Here is a 20,736-nt window from a genome sequence, read left to right as displayed (position 1 = left end):
AATTAAATTGAAAAGTGTATAACAGTTTATGTTTTTTAAAACCATATGAAACCAGCATGAAAGCAAAGTACATTTCTAAAAACTTGGCACATGCATTTAACACTGGATTTTTCCTTTTCCTTATCAGGGATCAACTCATTTATCACGAATGAAAGAGCTTCCACTTGGCCTGAATAAGCGAAAGTTTTAGAAGATCGCTCCATCTGCAATGTTTCCAAAACGTCTGATTAGAATGTTTCTGCATATGGTCAATGCGGCCCATGTTCGGCACAGTCTCAATAACTACCGAGAGAAAACTGCCACCCAAAACGTTAAACCTAAACAGACGGCATATGGCCTGTAAGGGCCCGCCCGGAAAAAAACAGAAATCTATTAACCCTTTATACACGCAAACACCTCTAACAGTGGACTTTCCACAATGCCCAAAGAGCTTCTCCTGGTGGGACAGTAAAAAGTTCTCTGCTGTACACGCTACACGTTTCCTCCAGCTCTCAAACGGCTTTCCAGACAATTTGGAGGACATCCCAGATGTATGCTTAGATCATCTCGTCATGAAGGGAGAGAACAACACACTGCACCATGCAATATCTCGGTTTATTCATGCAAAGCATTGTGTGATATCTGCAGCAGCAAATGTACATACTTTCTGTTCGATGAGCTCTGTCGTCTGGTAGTTGAGGATGGGCCGCAGACCGTGAATGTCTGCCGCGGATTGAGGGTTCAGGCTGAAGTTGAGCGCAACGAAGATGGGAGACAACTTATCCCTGAAGTCCTTCTCATCCTACACTCAGAGGAAAACAGAGTGGGAGTTTGTGAGAAAGGTCAGAAAGCAGGATAAAATGACACTCTTAATCCCTCGCCTCATTTTGTTCTTATTTATCTTCCCTTTTAACATTTATCTTGTACTAAGAAATGGAAAAATCACTTAAATGGTGCAGGTTATATTTCCACAGCAAATTTCCATTGGTTACTCTTAATTCTCATTGGCTCACAATCCCATTGCTTATATAATGTACATTAAACAACAAATATCTTCTGAATGCCACATTAGGACATGATTACATGCCTAGGTTTAATAGATTAGCAATAGTAATACCTAGGGGTGTCACAATACACCCCCAATAAATGTATCATTAGATTTCTAGTAATACCATTAATCTCCCATTTTACGAAGTTTTGTATGTAAAACTCACCCGCAAGTAGATCTTCGTGTCGCTGCAGAATCTGCCTCCATTTGGCACAACCATAGTCCTCTGCTGAGTGGGAAGATGGGTATCCAAAAACAGAGCTCTCCGTACAGCCCCCTTCTGCTGCTGCTTCAGGCGGTCCAGCTGAACTTCAACGTTAAATTCTAGAACACAGACCCATTAAAAGATACATTTAGAAGTCTTGCACAATGCCATCATGCATTGGCTCTGCACACAGGTGCAGGACGGCGCCATGCTGACACGACACTAAATCTCAAAGCCTATTGGTCAGATCAGACCGTTTCGCTTTGGCAAGAGTGGAAAGTTCTTCCCAAACATTTAGGTTTTATCATCATCCAAAACCTGAAGAGAATGACTAAGAAAAGCTATAATGCTTTTGATGGGCATGAAGGAATTTGCATGCCATTCAGATGTATGTTAGGCACCTGTGCTCAGTTAGCTGAACGTGTGGTGTTATTCTTCGCACATAGTCTAAGCCTCTAATGGCAGGGCATATGGTGGTATCTTTAGCCCGGGGGGAATAGAGGGAAGCAATTACTGAATAAATACATTGTAAAGGTTGCATATGGACAAAGAAAGGCTTAGGGATGGGATGGGAACAGAAATAAAAAGAAAATAAATAATACATTTAGGTTGTGAGGAAATTAGACCTAGAATAACTAGGAATACTATTTAAGATAACTTCGCAAAGGGGATCCTATAGGTGTGTAAACAGGAGCAGATGTGGCTTACCGAGATTATTTGGTAGGTGCTTCCCATTGGCTGAGAGGCAAAAGCTCAGGTTGACACTGTAAGAAGCACAACAGACAAATAATGAGAGAAGAAGAAGTGGATTTATTCAAATGAGGCATTAGAAACACATTGGTTGCATCGCTTTGGCTATTAAATATTTGCCATTGATATTTATTCAGGCTATATGGCAGGAAAGGAAGGCAGGAAGTAGGGTCGGTACGATTTTCTCATGTTTTTGCTTACCAAGTTTGCATTTCTTTGATCAAAAATACAGTAAAAAATGATAATATTGAGAAATATTCAAATTTAAACAAACTTTTCTATTTTAATATTAAAAAGTAATTTACTCCTGTGATGACAAAACTGAATTTTCAGCATCATTACTCCAGGCTCCAGTTAGAGTCACATGATCCATTTTTGTCTGGATTCTTTGATGAATAGTAGCCTACGTAATTTATTTAAAATAGAAATCTTTTGTAACATTATAAAAATGACTTTAGTATTACTTTTAATAAATGGAATGCATCCTTGCTGAATGAAACTATTATTTAAAATAAAATGTAGCCTAAACTTTAAACGATAGATGACTATCCAATTAAGTTATTTAGTTAAGCAATTTAGTTATCGATCTATTTGAGAGTAATAAATGAGGGACCAACTCATTAAAAGATACACAAAACAAAGAACACAATAGAAACAAAATACAGAAGGGGAAGAGTGAAAGAAAAGCAAAAAAAAAAAAAAAATTCACAATCCAGGCAACTTCTGACCTGTGCAAACGCAGTGTTCCCATATGTGTTTCTGAGCCTCAGCATTCATCTGTGTGTGTGTGTGTGTGTGTGTGTGTGTGTGTGTGTGTGTGTGTGTGTGTGTGTGTGTGTGTGTGTGTGTGTGTGTGTGTGTGGCTCAGTGCGTCCTGATGTTTCCCAGCTGTTCCACCACTAAACAATATCTCATTCAAAGCCACTGCTAGACTCCCTCTCTCTCTCTCTCTCTTGCTCTCCAAATTCTCCCAAAAGCCTCTGTGTCTAGGCAACGACTTGTAATCAAGACATACATATACAAACTTTCCCTGTATAAAACAGAACAGGCGGAGACACAGACGTTTTACGTCAGATGGAGACAAGCCCTGTGGAGTTTCCTTTCTCTCCACAGATAGGATGCATATTTCAAAAACGCACGTCATGGAGGTAGAAAAGGGACATTTCATGCTTTTCGCCACCTTCCTGGCCCGTTCTCAACCAGAATAGCGTGTCCAAACCATTTGGAAAGGCATCTGCCAACACTATAACTACACCTTTCCATATGCTCGGCCTGACACACAAAGCCTGACTGTGGATGTAATGAAGTAACCTTAATTTGCTAAATTAGATTTTTTAAATTCCTACATAAGTGCACTTCAATGGTGCTTAAATTATGTTAAATGTGAAAGATCATGATCTTGTCCCATATTATTGCTTGTTGAATACTCAGGATTTGGATAAACTTTAAATTGTCAGGCCTAATAAAGTCTATTTACCAAATTGGACCAGGAATGCAACAAATTCTGTCTGAAACAAGATGGCAGACGTACCAGGACACGTGTAGGGTCTCGTTCCCACGGCTTATTGGGCAAGCTTTCTCCTCAGGATTAATCATAGTTGGATAGACAGTCAAGGTGGCACTGGTGTTCACAATAGGACGAGACCTGCAAATGACATAACTTCAGTATTTATCATTTTAAACAATTATATGATTCAAATTTAAATAGCTTTCCATAGCTACACTACCCTTCAAATGTTTGGGGTCGGACTCTGTAAGATTTTTTAAAGTTTTTGAAAGAAATCTCTTCTGCTCACCAAGGCTGCATTTATTTGATTATAAATACAGTAAAATAATAATATTGTGAAATATTATCATCATTTAAAATAACTGTTTTCTATTTCAGTGCATCTTAAAATGCAATTTATTCCTGTGACGACAAAGCTGAATTTTCAGCATCATTACTCCAGTCTTCAGTGTCACATGATCCTTCAGAAACCATTCTTATATGCTGATTTGGTGCTCAAAAATTTTTTTTGACGATTATTTGATGAATAGAAAGTTCAAAAGAACATTTTAAATGTGAAAAATGTCTTTGACTTACCGGTAAAGAACGGCTGTGTCCGCACCAAATGCACCAACAATGAGATCTGCAACAACAACAAAAAAAAACATGGTATCAGACTAGATTTCAAAAGTAATGGTGGTGGTTTATGGTAGCTCAACAGACTAAGTTCTCTCACCTGGGTAGCCGTTGTTATCCAGGTCTTTGCCTCCACGAAGGGCGTAACCAAAACTGGCGGGTATAGCTGACGGTACAGCAGAAGCCCATTGGCCAGTGATCACCTGAGATGGCTTTTCCCCGAGTCCTCCAGCATGTCCGTTATAGATGAGCACCAATCCTTGTTTGTTTTCTCCACCAAACGGACAGCTGATGGCCACATCTGTTAAGAGGAGATGGAAGTCAAGTCGCTTTATTCAATACAGATTGTTTCAAAGCAGCTTTACAGTGATAACAGGAAAATGATTCAATGATGCAAAGAAAGTTAATTTCGGCTGTACAGCAGCTCTAAAGAAAACCGTGTCATTTGTCAGTTCAGTGTTGACTCGGTACCATAGTAAAGATTATCAATTATTAAATTAGTTCATTTCATCTATAAAATCAGTGATGTTGTCATCCAATAGTGTCAGTGCAGTCAAATCAATAAAATTGTGAATATTGTTCTATTTTCAAGAATTAGGGGTGCACTAATATTACAATTCTGGCCAATACCAAAAATGTGATAATTACTTTCATGTTAAGGCTGATAAATGATAGGTATTCAAATTCTACATTACTTTTTAGTTTTTATTGTTTTATTTTTGAAAGTAATCATTTAAAATTAACCAATAAATGACAGATATTAATATTCCATAATTATTATTGTCTCTAAATAAATTAAAAATAAAAACTTAAAAAGTATTAATTTTAAATTAACAGATAAAATGACAGATATTACAATTCTATATAATTCTGTCTAAATAAACTAAAACACAAAAAACTATAATTTTAAATTAACTGATAAATGATAGATATTAAAATTCTATATAATTTTGTCTAAATAGGTTAAAAATAAAACACATGAAAACTTGATTATTTTAAATTAACCAATAAGTAACAGATATATTATTTTGTCTAAATAAATTAAAAACGAAATGCTTCATGTAAATAAATCATTTTTAAATTATTTAACAGAATTTAGGCATCATAACATTATAATGAATTATAATGAAAAATTCATTTTGAGATTTGCTAAAGATTACATTTCACAGTGTTATTTTTTTATTTAAATTATATATTTTTTTATTAAATAAAAAACTTTACATTTTTGAAAAATTAACTTTGAGTAAGAGTTAAATGACTACAGAGGTAATCCAGATGTAAACATTCGGAGAATGAGCATGCGCAATTAAATATTGTGCCCTATGGATCCCAATATTTAAATCACAACCAAAAATAGATAACCAAAACCGATAAATAAACTCCAATATCGGCCAATAACCAATATGGTTATTTGAAGACTGACAGATAAACAAATGCAAAAATCTGGACAAATCTCTCACCGTTGTAACCATCTTGGTTGAGATCTCCAAGAGGGGTAATGGTGCTGCCAAACCGGCCGAACGTCTGTGTGCCGGTGAGGTGAGGTAGCTGAGGTGTGAGATCCAGAGGTCCATTCTGCATGTAAACATAGACCCGACCCAACTCCTCTAACCTCCCATCAGAGTCACGAACCATGAACATGGGAGCACCAACTAGCAGGTCTGTCATTCTGAAGGTGATACGAACCACAAACTTAAACACTGAAAACATTCATGTGGTACATTCTTGTCTAAACCTGGTTATGGTTACCTACCCGTCATTGTTTATATCAGTAACAGCCACCGAGTAGCCATAGTAGGAACCCATCTGAAAAATATGGGAACATCTGGTGAATTAAAATCTAAAAACTGTAATTGATCCGAATCATCATGGACACAAGCTACACATTTTTACACTGTACATGCGAAACAACATGCAGGATCTAATAAATGTCACATGAATGATAACTTTTCGCCTAAAGGCATACATTGACATTTACTCCAATTTGTTATAGTGCGAGTACATGAAAAGAGCTCTTTGATGATTCAGATGTGGCTCGTTTCTCTAGCCCCCCCGAGGTGGGCACACACAAATGCTTTTTGATTGTATTTACTCAGCTGAGGCAATCAGAGCAGTTAAAGGCCTCCAACAATTTCCATTTGCAAAACTGTGGCGCTAGTTTAGGAAAATTGCCCGTAAGCTCTCGCCTCACATAATCTGTTCTTTACTGCTTACCACAGAGCACTTCAGCCCAGTTTAAAGAGACTTGTAAAGGAAATAATTTTTGCTTATATCATCAGTGTGCAACAGTTTGAAGAATATCATGGTGGGATCGAGCTTTGCAAAGCAGTAGAATGACATTAATTCTGTTTAAATGTCACGTCCTAAAATAGCTGCTGTCATAGCAGAATATATTATTAGTATTACACTACAAAAGCCAATAGAACAAATTAGAAACTAGATTTGAAAATATCAGTGGTGCATGCCCATACAAAACTTGTTGATCTGATGCTAAGATGCTCTGTGTGGTTAAAGGGTTAGTTCACCCAAAAATGAAAATTCTGTCGTTAAAGGGTTAGTTCACCCAAAAATGAAAATTCTGTCATTAATTACTCACCCTTATGTCGTTCGAGACCCGTAAGACCTCCGTTCATATTCGGAACACAAATGAAGATATTTTTGTTGAAAGCTGATGGCTGAGAAAGGCTTCATATAGGCCTCCATTGGCATTCAGTACACTTATACTCCCAAGACGGATAAAAGGCACTCAGAACATCGTTACAAAGTCCATCTCACCACAGTGACTCTACAATAATCTTACAATGCGACGACAATAGTTTTTGTGCGCAAAACAAAATCAAAATAACACCTTTATCCAGCTTGTTATTGCCTTCCGTGTGTGCCTCCACGACGCATGCGCGAGAATATGACGTAGCGCCGGGGTTCGAGAATCCATGAAATACACACTTTATCCCCATTTTGAGCACTACGCCGAGACCTAAAGCACGATCAATGTAGAATCCAACAGCTGAGATACGCGCGTCTTCCTCTGATTGTAAACAAATCACTTCTGGGTCATCTGTCCGAACGCCGGATCTGCGTCATATTCTCGCGCATGCGTCGTGGAGGCACACACGGAAGGCAGTAACAAGTTGGAAAAAGGTGTTATTTTGATTTTTTTTGCGCACAAAAACTATTGTCGTCGCATTGTAAGATTATTGTAGAGTCACTGTGGTGAGATGGACTTTGTAACGATGTTCTGAGTGCCTTTTATCCGTCTTGGGAGTATAAGTGTACTGAATGCCAATGGAGGCCTATATGAAGCCTTTCTCAGCATCAGCTTTACACTAAAATATCTTCATTTGTGTTCCGAATATGAACGGAGGTCTTACGGGTCTCGAACGACGTGAGGGTGAGTAATTAATGACAGAATTTTCATTTTTGGGTGAACTAACCCTTTAACTACCCATAAGACCTTCGTTCATCGTTGACATTCATCATCAAATGAAGATATTTTTGAAGAATGAAGATATTTTTGATGAAATCCGAGAGCTCTCTGACCCCTACATGGACAGCTATTTAATTAATACTTTCAAGGCCCTGAAAGGTAGTATAAACATTATTAAAATAGTCCATGGGACTCCAGTGATTCAACCTTAATTTTATGAAGCGACGAGAATACTTTTTGTGCCTAAAAAAAAAAAAAAAAAAAAATTAGCGACTTTATTCAACAATTTCTGGCCAGCTCCTGCGTCAGCATCACACACACACACGCGTTGTGGTACTCACATGAACAGCTTCGGCCAATGGTATGCCGGCGTTCTGGCGTAGCTCTGATGTAACTCAGAAGCACTGTACTGTATTTACTACGTCAACAGTGTAGGACTCTGACACAGACATGAAGATATTGTTGAATAAAGTCATTATTTTTGTTCGTTTTTTTGCGCACAAAGTATTCTCGTCGCTTCATAAAATTAAAGTTGAACCACTGGAGTCACATGGACTATTTTAACAATGTCTTTACTACCTTTCTGGACCTGGAAAGTGTTAATTAAATAGCTTTCTATGGAGGGGTCAGAGTCAGAAAGCACTCGGATTTCATCAAAAATATCTTCATTTGTGTTCTGAAGAAGAACAAAGGTCTTACGGGTTTCAAACGGCATGAGGGTGAGTAATTAATGACATTTTCAATTCATTTTTGGGTGAACTAACCCTTTAATCTGCATCCCTGTGCGGTTGCTAAAAGGTTGCTAGGTGGTTCCTTACTAGCCACAAGAATCCACTAGTCTCAGGGATATTTTATGATGATAATTTTGTCTGTTTATCATCAACAAGGTGAAAAATGTATGCACATTTTACAGGCCCGGTTCCAGAATTAAATCACTGAGGGTGCTCCTGAAATTACTGAGGGTGCTCTAGTAAAGTGCAGACAGGCTAAGCAACGGCTCCACCATAGCAGTGTACAGTGAGAAATGTATGATTATTTATTTACAAGTCATTTACCAATAATTGGAATTTCAAAAATATTTTGCTACAAATTGTCTATAAATCTATTAGTCTGCCTTTACATTGATTTAATGCGTTACTAGTATTTTAACATATCTTCCTGAGAACCAGAAAAAAAGGTTTTGTGAATTTAGATTAGTTTTTTCCCGGTCATTATTGTTTGGAGCATAAAAAAACAAATTGATATATTTTTTTAAATTCCCATGTTAAATGCTATATCCTCTGCTCTGTAGAGGACACCAGAACCCCTTTATTGAGAAAATTAAAATGACATGAATAGACAAACAATGAGATTTGTTTTAATTCACCAATCAGTTTTTATGCTTCAAGTTTTTTTAATCCAAACTTTGTATAAAGATGATTCTCAATGTTATGAAAGATACAGAATCATTTGATATTCCATTTTACTTTATGCAATATGTGTGTGTAAATATGGCCATAAATGCCATTCCCATTCTAGGCAATGCATCTATACACTGTATCTAATTTGCATTTTAAAGGGTTTTGTTTTGGGACAATATGTAAATGTAAAAAGACGTGTATTAATACTTTCATAAGAATGTCTTGTATTTCATAAGAATATCCAGACTTAAAACTGTGTATGTTGTCAGAGAAATTCGCTAAATAATGTCCTCTACAGAGGCTAACCCTTATAGCAGAATTCTGGGTCTCAGGAGGATATTTCTGTCTCGTGAAGAGTGGCATTTATATTTAGATGTCACTTTCGAAACTTTGCTGCATGCATTTGGCCGTCGGTTCCTTTTAGCAATAATAGTTATTCAATGAATGACTGTAGCCTCGAAAGTGAGCCAAGATTAAGCCAAGATCGCTACGATCACTAAAATGCTGTTGCTTTGTCAGTTCACCGCGATCTCAAAGTTCCGTTATAAAAATGAAGTCGTCAACAATAAATATCTTACTTACATCGTGTATTGACTTTGTTTGCTAACGAGAGGTTTTGTGAGCCTGCATTAATACCGCCTTCACGTGCTATCGGAAATTTGATCATTCCGACTTCTGAAATCGTGATTATGAGCTCATTGCATTCAATGTGAGGCCGTTCATGTGCAATTTTACCTTTCCGATAATCGTGAAGCACGTGAAGGCAGCATAACTCAGCACTGAATAAAAACTCTTGTGTTTTGAGCGGTGAGATTCTGATCGCGTTCGAGAAATCAACAACTATATCTGTGATTGGCTACATTACTCAACGCTGCAAAAACTCGCTGTAAATAGATGCATTTGAATCTGCCAAATTAGTTTCGCCAATATTATTACAGTATCAACTGAGGGCTTTTGCTTGCGTTTGAGGGTGCTTAGCACCCCTGTAGAACCAGGCCTGGCATTTTACCTCAGCCAGTGTGGAACATGGTATGTATGTACCAAAAGTGTAATACTATAATCTGAATGTTGCAGTTGTTTTAATGTTTGTCACACTGAAAATAGAATAAATGCCGTCAAACTTACCTGCTCACCAGTAAAGTTCTTCAGCATATCCAGAGAGCCATTGAGAATGGAAACCTGATTAAAAAAAATGCAGCACAATATAATTTGTGTTCCATTAATTGCCATCATAACAATCGCTGGGTCCAAATTTATCTGAAGTCATACATTAGGGGATGTGTAAGGGATTTTGTCACATGTATCACACTGAAAAGCTGCTGTAACCCACAATTTGAGTAAAAAGTTATCGGGCTAAATGTCACAGCTGATAGTGTGACTGCTTCCTCTCACCTGTCCATGCAGTCTGACTCCCCTGGGAACTCCAGTCACAAAGTCTGAGAGCAGGCAAGCCAAAAGAAAAAGAGAGGAAAATAGAGAAAGATTTAGTAGTGGAAACATGGAAATGTGTTGGTTCCTCAGGAACTCTGAGAATTCTGGTAATCAGAGCCACTGCAAGTCACTCCAAAGGCTCCGTTTTCAAGTTTGTTTAAGTGAAATGGATTCATAAAGAGGGTATAATCATAATAACACATCTTTTGAAAGGTTCTACAAACTATGCTCCAATTTAATGCTTCTCTCTAATGTTATTCAAACAGCAGACGATGATATTAAATAATCTGTGGTAAAACACATCTATTTCCATTTTTAATGGGTAAATTAAAAATGACACCAAAATAATATAGTGAAACTGTAACCTAAATTAGCACTATGACAGAGGTTTTATTTTTTAGGGTTACAACACTCACCTTCATCATCATCACCACTGAACTCGCCCACAGCCACTGAGTAACCTGTTAAATAAATGAGAAATGCGGCTTTGACAAACAGGAAATTATAAAAACTACTCGACAGCTAATAAGAGGGGGATGGAAAGACGTACCCATATAGGTTTCATCAAATGTGATATGTTTCTGTTTGGTCTGAATCTGACCATCCACTGATGTCAGGAAGAATCCCGGGTAATAGGCTTTGACAATTTCTTGTTTAACCGCAGTGATTAATTGGCCTAGAGAAGGTAAGGAGAAATTGATCTTTTAATTGCATTTGCATTGAGCTAAAGGTCACAGTCGATGCAAATAACAAATGTAAATATCCAAATTTTTCTTGTGAAATTAAAACTGATGGAAAGCTAGTTCAAACATCCATGTTTATGACAGTTACATACAATATCCTTCGAAAGTTCGGGGTTTTGAAAGAATTATTTTGAAAGAAATCCTTTGAGATTTTTAAAATTTGAGAATTTTATTCTCTTCTAGAGAATATTATTACAATTTAAAATAACTGCTTTTATTTTAAGACATGGGCGTTGGAGCCATTGTATGTTGGTGGGACAAGACCCACCCACTTTTTACGACCAATGATATTAGACCCTCTCACTTTTATCATCTCTAATTCAGTACGTCTGTTTATCTACCCCTAACCGATAAACACATTATTAAACGTTAGATGCTTTATTTCCACTTTCCGAATATTTTCTTCATTTTTATTGAAAATAAATGCCTTTCCGATCTGATATGTGATGGGAAAAAGGAGTAGAGTGAGTTCGGCAAAAGTCAAAACACATTTGAGTCAAAACTCTCTGCTATGCATCATTTCTCCTACATTATTGCCGCTCTATATAATTCAGTGATTTACGTAATATAGTCTGGCCCAACCAGATGTTTAATATACAAGGCTGTGTATTTGTAATTAATGTAAATGGCATTAACACTCCAGTAAAAATTTTCTGAGAGACCCACCCACATTTTATTTTAATTCCAACGCCCATGTTTTAAGAGATTTTGTTGTCATGTATTCCTGTGTTGGTAAAGCTGAATTTTCATTACGCCAGTCTTCAGTGTCACATGGTCTTTCAGAAATCTTTCTAATATGCTGATTTGCTGCTTAAGAAACGTTTATTATTATCAATGTTGAAAACATATTTTTGATGAACAAAATGTAAAAAAAAAAAAAAAAAAAAAAATATGAATTTTGACAATATATTGTCAATTTTTTTAGTTACCTTTGATTTAATGCATCCTTTCCAAGAAAAAAAATCTTACTGACCCCAAAATTTTCAACTAAAGTGTACATACCATACTTAATATAAATGCCACATTTTTAGACTAATGTTTATATTTTGAAAGCCAAACCTTGCCAAAAATAACTGCCAGGTCCTCCAAGCACCACCTTTCCTTCCTGTAACATAGCAACAGTATCTAAGTGAGACCAGAAGAAGAAAACTGCAGATATGCATTGCATTTTGAAATTATAATGTCCTATTCAGTTCTAACAACATCTCACCTGAGTAAAATCAGCACTGAATCCAGCTTGACAGTAGCCTTGTCCTGAGCTTCCATGGAATTCTGCAATGGACAGCAAGTTATGTTACTCTCACTTCAAAAAAAACTTTTATTGGACAGTGCCATATCAAATCATCACTGACTGCAAGCCCACCTGTGCGACATGGAGCGTATTCCACAAACTTGGTGAAGTTTTTGACGGCCAGAAAACATGAGCCGGTATTATCAGCATGAGGCTTGTCCTGCATGGTTCTCCATGAGTAGAGGGGGGCACAAGCCTATGGAATGGATATTGCTAGAAGTTAAAGAAAAACTCTATCGACACAAAACCCACATGCTAGCTGAGTGTAGAGAAGAATGTAAGAGAGGTCAACAGTAGCTCTTGAGGTAAGCAACCGTGACCATGAATCCAGGTCACAGCTTGACAATCCATGAAGAACAACACCTGGACTTTTGATGTTACAGACAGAAATCCAGCATTATCCACAAGCCAAAGTTTGCATTCAAAAGGAAAACAAAGGAATTATACCGGATGAATAGAGCTGGATTTGATCGGTTTATAATTTGAAACTTGCACAGACAATTTAAGAACATTTTAGACTTGAGTCATCAACCATTATTTTTTCTAGAACATTTGTGATTGAAGGCAAAGTCATTTGTATGAGTCCAAACTGACTATTATACTGACTATTTTCCACATAGTCAAAAATATGAGTAAGAAGATCTTACCAGCACACTATCTTCATGAACTCGTACTGTTGCTCCAAACCACTGATGGGATTTGAACTCTCCTTGATGCATAGCTTCATTTACAGTCACGTTTAGATCTCCTACAGCCAGAAAAAAATTAAATAAATATATACAAAAGTACAAAGGAATATGATGATGATACCACTTATGAACACTAGAATGAAAGACTAAATAAATAAAGCAAAATGTAATAAATGGTGTTATTGGGCACAATTCAACATTGTCATTATAAAGGAAAGAATATGTAATAATAATAATAATAATAATCTTTCATCAATTTAAAACTAACTCTAAATATCAAAAGTATTTTACAAGCCAATAACATCCTAGTGGATAAAAACAACTCCTGGCCAACATTATTTCCCACTGTGGCACTCAGAAATGGCACACCACTGAAGTTAAATGTGTTGTGAATGCAGTTCCATGTTGATTATAGGTGCATTAAGACCCCTAATAAAATGAAAAGTCTAAGGTGAAAAAAGAACAGACTGCACAATGCAGGCTCAGGTGTCCACTAAGGTTAAAGGTCATGCTGGCACAAGAAGAGGAAAAGACAGATGGTCACATATGGGCTGAAATCAAAACAAAGGTGACATGTCCTGGCCAATGAGAGGGGTGGGGATTCAACAATAAGACCACTAGACCAAGACCATCAGAGCTCACTAGGCCAGAACATTCAAACTGATTCCGCCAAAAGCCTTCAACACACTCCATTCCCATCCCTGACTGCCAAACTGAACTATGCCACAGACATTTCTCCAGTTGCACCATAATTACAAGCATGATGCAACAGAGTTCTGTGGTGCGATGGAGGGGAAGGGGGAACGAGAGATTGAGGAAGAGGAGAAATGAGTGAAAGGTACAACTGGTGGTAACACAATTCTCAGCTGGCTCTGAAGAGGGCCTGGTTTCATTCGGCGAGAAGAAACTGTGCCAGGAACCTTCATCCAAACAAAACAGGAACTCAAGTTATGTGGGTTAATATTACGAAAACTGTCAAGAAATGTCTGGATCATAGTGAAGCCCCAAGTCAAAATAAGAGTAGGAAATTATATTTTGCATAAAGAAAACTTTATGCAAACTATACTTAAATTATCCAAAATATTATTTTCATAATTAGGTATAATTAATTAACAATAAGGTTTGTGAGAATGTCTTAATGCACAGCTCTCTGAAGGTCCTGCCACAACTTTTTAGTCGGGTTGAGGTCTGGGTTTTGACTGGGCCAGTGTGCAGCCATTCTGTTGTAGATTTGCTGGTTTTCTTGGGATCATTGTCCTGTTGCATGACCCAATTTCAAAAGGATGACCTCACACTTGACTCCAGAATATTTTGGTATACAGAGGAGTTCATGGTCGACTCAATGACTGCAAGGTGCCCAGGTCCTACGGCTGCAAAAATCATCAGGTGTTTGAGCGGATATGCTTTTTTTTTTTTCGCCAAATGTGGCACTGTGCCTTATGGCCAAACATCTCCACTTTGGTCTCATCTGTCCAAAGGACATTGTTCCAGAAGTCTTATGGTTTGTTCAGATGCATCTTTGCAAACCTAAGTCTGCAACCCTTCCAAACATGCCATACTTGTCCTGTCTTTTTCTAATTGTACTGCCGTGAGCTTTAACATTTTACATGTTAATTGAGGCCTGTAGAATCTTGGGTGTTTTACGATTTCTCGGAGCATTCCACGGTCTGACCTTGGGGTGAATTTGCGGGGACGTCCGCTCCTGGGAAGATTAGCAACTGTCTTAAATGTTTTCCACTTGTGAATAATCATCCTTATTATTTGATGATGGACTTAAAATTGTTTGGAAATGGCCATATTACCATTCCCAGATCAATGACAGCAACAATTGCTTCTCAAAGATCATAGCTGGTGTCTTTCCTCCTTGGCATGGTGTTAACACACACCTCCAGACCAGCAAACAGCCAAAACTTCTGCTTTTCTAGAGGTGATCACACTTGCTGATGATCAGTTAATCAAAGGCATTTGATTAGCAGCGCCTGAGACTGCTACTTACCCTCTTTATTCCTATGGAAGGGCGTACTTAGTTAGCCTAGTACGTAGCCTAGTTTTTGTTAAATAAATGACACAGTGTAATATGTCATGTGTTGTTGTTAATCTGAGGTTGTATTAACCTCATTTTAAGACCTGCCAAGGACCAGATGTTTGTTATTATGTCCTAGTACGTAAAACCATAGAATTAAATAAGGTGTCCTTTTTCATATCACAGTAATGAAAATGTAGAGGTAAAAATATGCCTAATTGTCTTTAAAATAATGTTTTAAAAAAATGTAATAGGCCTAAAATAGGCCTTATAAAATCTTTAATGCACAAATACTTTTCGATTCTAGGGTGAAATATAACTCAAACATTGCTTTCTGTGATTCATCCAATTGGTAAGACCCTATTTTACTGTCTAAAAAGACTGTCTCATTCTGAGTGAGGAAACAGTGCCAGGAACCCTCATCCAAGCAAAACAGGAGCTCAAGCTATCTGTCAGATACACTCCTACAGATACAAACACTCTCTCGCTCTCTCTCGCTCTCTCTCTCTCTCTTTGAGTTCTTAGCACCCCTCACCTTCCTCTTCCCTTTCTCAAAGTCTGTCATCCCTTTCTAGGAATTCCACTTCATTATTTTCTCTGTTTAAGTCACCATCTCCCACTCATTCTTTTACTATCTTGTATGGTTTCTTTATCTCCCTCTACTTGTCATCTCTGTAGACTTGTCCTATTCCTTTCCACACCACCCCTTAACCTAGATATACACACACACACACACACACACACACAAACCTCCTTTTCCCCAGACATCTTTTGTTTCCTTCTCTCAAGGATGTTTGGTACCCCAGTAGGAAAGCAGTGGGGATTAGAGCCCTCTAATAACATTAGAGGATATATGCCTTATGGTCACCTCCAGGGTGATGGTTTTCTCTTTCTTTTCCTCCCTGTCTTTCCCTCTCTCAGTGCCAAAGTAAAGAGGCCTAAAGAATCACGCTGGAAAACCAGCAGCCCTGCCCCTGTGAGACTCCTTACAACTGAAAACTCAAGTGTGTGTAGAGCGCTCCAAGACACGGCATATGGACGGTTAATGTAAAACTGGTGCACAGTTGGGGAGGACAGTTTGTGGGACGAGAATCAGTCAACGTCGATGGAGGTGGACCGTTAAAACTAACAATTATCTCACTTTCCACATCAAGGGTGAGGTGTACAGCTGGGAAGATAAAGCTCAGCGGGGAAGGTGGGGGAAATGGTGTTATTTGGCTACGGTTAGGGGAGAGATACCCGAAACTGGATGAGATTTGCCTTTGTGTCAGAATGACGGCCATGATTATTTAAGACTTGGATGCAAGATTCCGTAGACTTACAGCAGTTTGAGATTTTTCACACGTTTTACACACAAAAGTGGCAAGCCCTAATCTGATTGGATGGCTTACCTCAACTTGAGCAGTTTTACTATTGTTAACGAAAAAAGAACATTTGTTTTCATATTTATGTGGTGAGGTCTTTATTTGAAATTTTTGCTGTGACTAAATAGAAATTTGTAAATAGAGTGCAACAGTAGTACTGTCATTCCTTTTCTCTATAGAGAAAGAACTGAATCTTCGACAGATATTCAACCAAGTTAATTGGAAATTAAACCGGACATTCTTTTTTGCTCAAGGTTAAATCCAATTCATCTTAAATGTCACATAAAAAGTGAAACTACTTCACATGTCTAAGTGGGTGGTTCTTAGCCAGAATCTGCATTGTAGACCAGACTTGAATCTGGTAACGTGAGAATAATGTTGATGTAACCTAGAAGATTTAGGAGGAAGTATTCCAACAATTAAGGCACCTTAAGAGACACCTCTGCTGTGATATACAGCCATTTTAATCAAAATTCCCTCGAATGCTAATCCTATGAGTGCTCTCAGTTCCTGGAGTCAGGCCAAGGCGACCCGGCCGACTCTCTCGTGGGATAGTGGAGGTGAGGAGGTCACACACACACACACACACACACACCTCTCTCTTTCAGCGATGAGAGAACCGCCCCATTAGTGGAGTATCTAGATCTGTGTAAGAGAAAGGGAGGGTCAAGAAGGGGTAGCGGAAGGCATGAGCCACATGGCTAAATTCAGTCATCACATCAAGCGTCCCTGGGGAGACGCCGAGAGACAGGGAAATGAGAATAGACAAGAGTCAACGCTCTCGCTCTCCTCTGATTCCCGCCCACTCGCATTTCTCTCTCTCTCTCTCTCTCATCATACTCTGTTATTTTCTTATCGGGGAGGAAGAGGAAAGAGGTCAGACCTGAAGACACGATTAGCTAATGCTCTCTTTGACTGAGGGATGTTAGGCAGGAGGAAGTACTATGTGAACCTCTTGCTGTCCATTTAGGGAAGCCAATGGTGCATCAGTGGCCACAGGGTCAACCCCAGATTTAAGTGGTGAGATCTTTATTTGAAATATTTGCAGACTAAACGTAAACTGTAAATAGAGTACCAGTCATTTATTTTCTCCATAGGAAATGTTTTTTTGTTGATAATAACATTTAAACATAGAAAGACCTAACATGAGCTCTTATTCAATGACATATGCTCTCGACTTTTGGATAATTTCTTTTTATAAAATGGGAAAATAAAGTAAAATGGGAACATAAAATAAAATGGGGGGCAAATAAATCAATTAGGAAAACAAAACCACACAAAACTGGAAAATGAAAAAAACTCGCAATGAACAAAAATTATAATATAATATAATATAATATAATATAATATAATATAATATAATATAATATAATATAATATAATATAATATAATATAATATAATATAATATAATATAATATAATATAATATAATATAATATAATATATAATATAAAATATAAAATATAATATATAATATATAATATAATATAATATAATATAATTAATATAATAAATAAACAAAACAAAACAAAACAAAACAAAACAAAACAAAACAAAACAAAACAAAACAAAACAAAACAAAACAAAACAAAACAAAATAATAAAATAAAATAAAATAAAATAAAATAAAATAAAATAAAATAAAATAAAATAAAATAAAATAAAATAAAATAAAATAAAATAAAATAAAATAAAATAAAATAAAATAAAATAAAATAAAATAAAATAAAATAAAATAAAATAAAATAAAATAAAATAAAATAAAATACTTCCAGAACCAAGGGGTGCTGAAAAAGGTGGTTATTGTCATGTTTTATTTCAGGTTTATTGCCTGACTACTGAGACTAAAGAAAATTGCGTAAAAACCACTTGTCAAAATATAAACCATTTTGGATCGATCACGATGTATTGACATCTAATTGAATGATCATTGGATAAGCATTAACCTCCAAGGCTAAACCAGCCGCTGTAATGCATTATACGTCACACGGTATTAGCTAAATTCAATTATGATCTTCTGCTTGGCTATTGAGTTAAACCAAAACAAAATTATGTTTTAATTGAAGTCAAACGTAATAAAAAGAAAAGCATAACATATGCATGATTAATGAACACACAGCATGCTTACAGCCCTCTACAGCATAATCTGCAGTATGGCGATATTTTCGAGAACATGCAGCTGTGCATCATGTGAGAAAAATAATTATAAAATGGATCTGTTGCTGGAATATTTCTCCCCGTGTTCAAGTAATAGGCAGTAAATCACAGCTTGGATGTTCAGAGGAGACTTTGATTCCGCAGGAAGGAAGCCAACAGTCTCTCACTGAGATTGTGAACACTTCATTGTACCCTGACATGTGTTCTACATACTCAGCAACTTGGATCAGTTCAATAGGACTCTGTCTGATTCAATTGATAGAGTGTTTGTTGGGGTCTCCGCTTATTCTTTTTCCTGGTTGCTGCAGTGCACAGAAATCTAAATCCTAATAAATAAATAAAAAGTATGTTTTACATCACCGCCACAACAGAAATGATTCTGGCATGGTAAGCAGATCAACAACCAACAATGCGGTTAACGATGTTAGCATGCTGGCTCTAAGAAGACAGCCACAAAACAGACAGTTCATGTCAAGATTGAATATTCGCGATTCTTCCAGTGACATTTTTTTCTTTCTGTAGGTAGTTTTTTTCCCCCCTGACAAATAACATCTGATTTTCTAGGTCATGTGACACCATTCCAGATGTATTTTTGCTCTCGATGTGAATATGACTTCCCGAAACAAGCTACATAAAACCATCTCTATTTATCCATTTAGCAGTTGCTAGCTATCATGTTCTGCCTTCCCTGTTGAGAAACGCAACTATTTTAAGAAAATCTGAGCCTGCATATACATCAGGAAGTCTGCTCGAGCACTTGTCTGCCTTCTCTTCCTCTAAATCCCATCTTCCATCACCCTCTCAGAGCAAAGTCTACACAATGAAAGGTGGAGAGCTGTGCGACTAAAAAGGTGGTACCTTTTAGGAAGCCACATAATGGAAGGAGCAGATATCTTTCAACACTGGGATTGTTTTGGGGAGGATGCAGAAACACAAGTCAAAATACTGGATCCACTTTAAGTGCCGGTAAACAATTAGCAGTGTACATTATGCGCTAAATTAGTTGCACAAGACTTGATTTGAGGAACAAGGCCAAAGTATGTATTCTAGTGATGCACTATGTTTTGACAACTGAGTAAATATAGTTTTGGAGGGCCGTTTCGATAAATAAAACTATTAAAAAGTAGGGCTGTCAAAAGATTAATCGCGATTAATCGCATCCAAAATAAAAGTTTGTGTTTACATAATATATGTGTGTGTACTCTGTTAATTATTATTTATATATAAATACACACACAAGCATGTATATATTTAAGAAAAAAAATTTTTTATATATAAAACATTTATATTTATATATATTATAGATTATATAAATGTATATACAGTATATACATGCAAATATTTCTTAAATATATACATGAATGTGTGTGTATTTATATATAAATAATAATTAACAGAGTACACACACATATATTATGTAAACACAAACTTTTATTTTGGATGCGATTAATCGCAATTAATCTTTTGACAGCCCTATTAAAAAGCTTAAGTTGCTAAAACTTAAAAACTACATAGACTTAAAAAAAATGATATACATATAAACAAAACCTTTAATAGTATATCAATGACACCAAAATAACACTGGACTAGAGAACACAACACCCTAAAGAGTTTTATCCAAATTTAATTACCAAAAGGTTATCTTTGGTTTTTAACTAAAGCCAGGCTCAGACTACAGGATTTTCAGGCCGATTTATGCCCAATTTATCCCTCCTGACATTCGGAGAGAAGAAAAAATGTGTCCAGGGCATCGGTCGGTTCCGATATATTCAGCCCAGATTATCCTGAAATGTGAGGTGTTTACAGATCAAATCTTAAACCTCCTGATCTGCTCGCGGACACATCGGGGCTGTCCCAACAATATCAACATGTTTGATATTTACAATTGTATTAATCTGGATGATTTTGACTATGATTACGTCAGTAATTCCACAATAGCCAATGAGAGACAAGTCCACAAGGAGACGGAAGTGACAGAACATATGAAATGGTGACCGCAAAACAAGCAGCTGTACGGGTCTGCTGGACAACGGAGACGGAAGAACGACTGGTCCCAATGTGGCAACAACTGTTTTTTTCTCGCTACAAGGAATAAGTATTGATACA

General features: G+C 36.9%; 1 protein-coding gene across 1 annotated transcript in view; it reads right to left on the bottom strand.

Moving 5' to 3' along the window:
* itga5 (integrin, alpha 5 (fibronectin receptor, alpha polypeptide)) overlaps positions 1 to 20,736 on the bottom strand; it is a 65,781-nt gene that overhangs the window by 24,759 nt on the left and 20,286 nt on the right. The window contains exons 3-18 of the mRNA XM_079802446.1: positions 13,044 to 13,144; positions 12,469 to 12,592; positions 12,316 to 12,377; positions 12,165 to 12,210; positions 10,913 to 11,038; positions 10,779 to 10,823; positions 10,324 to 10,367; positions 10,057 to 10,110; positions 5,858 to 5,910; positions 5,565 to 5,773; positions 4,205 to 4,405; positions 4,066 to 4,111; positions 3,514 to 3,627; positions 1,941 to 1,996; positions 1,194 to 1,351; positions 644 to 781 (exon numbers count right to left, since the gene is read on the bottom strand). Of these exons, the coding sequence (XP_079658572.1) occupies positions 644 to 781; positions 1,194 to 1,351; positions 1,941 to 1,996; positions 3,514 to 3,627; positions 4,066 to 4,111; positions 4,205 to 4,405; positions 5,565 to 5,773; positions 5,858 to 5,910; positions 10,057 to 10,110; positions 10,324 to 10,367; positions 10,779 to 10,823; positions 10,913 to 11,038; positions 12,165 to 12,210; positions 12,316 to 12,377; positions 12,469 to 12,592; positions 13,044 to 13,144 (1,577 nt within the window). The remainder of the gene's footprint in view (positions 1 to 643; positions 782 to 1,193; positions 1,352 to 1,940; positions 1,997 to 3,513; positions 3,628 to 4,065; positions 4,112 to 4,204; positions 4,406 to 5,564; positions 5,774 to 5,857; positions 5,911 to 10,056; positions 10,111 to 10,323; positions 10,368 to 10,778; positions 10,824 to 10,912; positions 11,039 to 12,164; positions 12,211 to 12,315; positions 12,378 to 12,468; positions 12,593 to 13,043; positions 13,145 to 20,736) is intronic.

The sequence above is a fragment of the Gobio gobio genome (assembly GCF_949357685.1).
Source record: "Gobio gobio genome assembly, chromosome: 21".
Taxonomy (NCBI): domain Eukaryota; kingdom Metazoa; phylum Chordata; class Actinopteri; order Cypriniformes; family Gobionidae; genus Gobio; species Gobio gobio.
The sequence above is the reverse complement of the archived record's forward strand: the minus strand, read 5'-3'. Positions and strand labels throughout refer to the sequence as shown.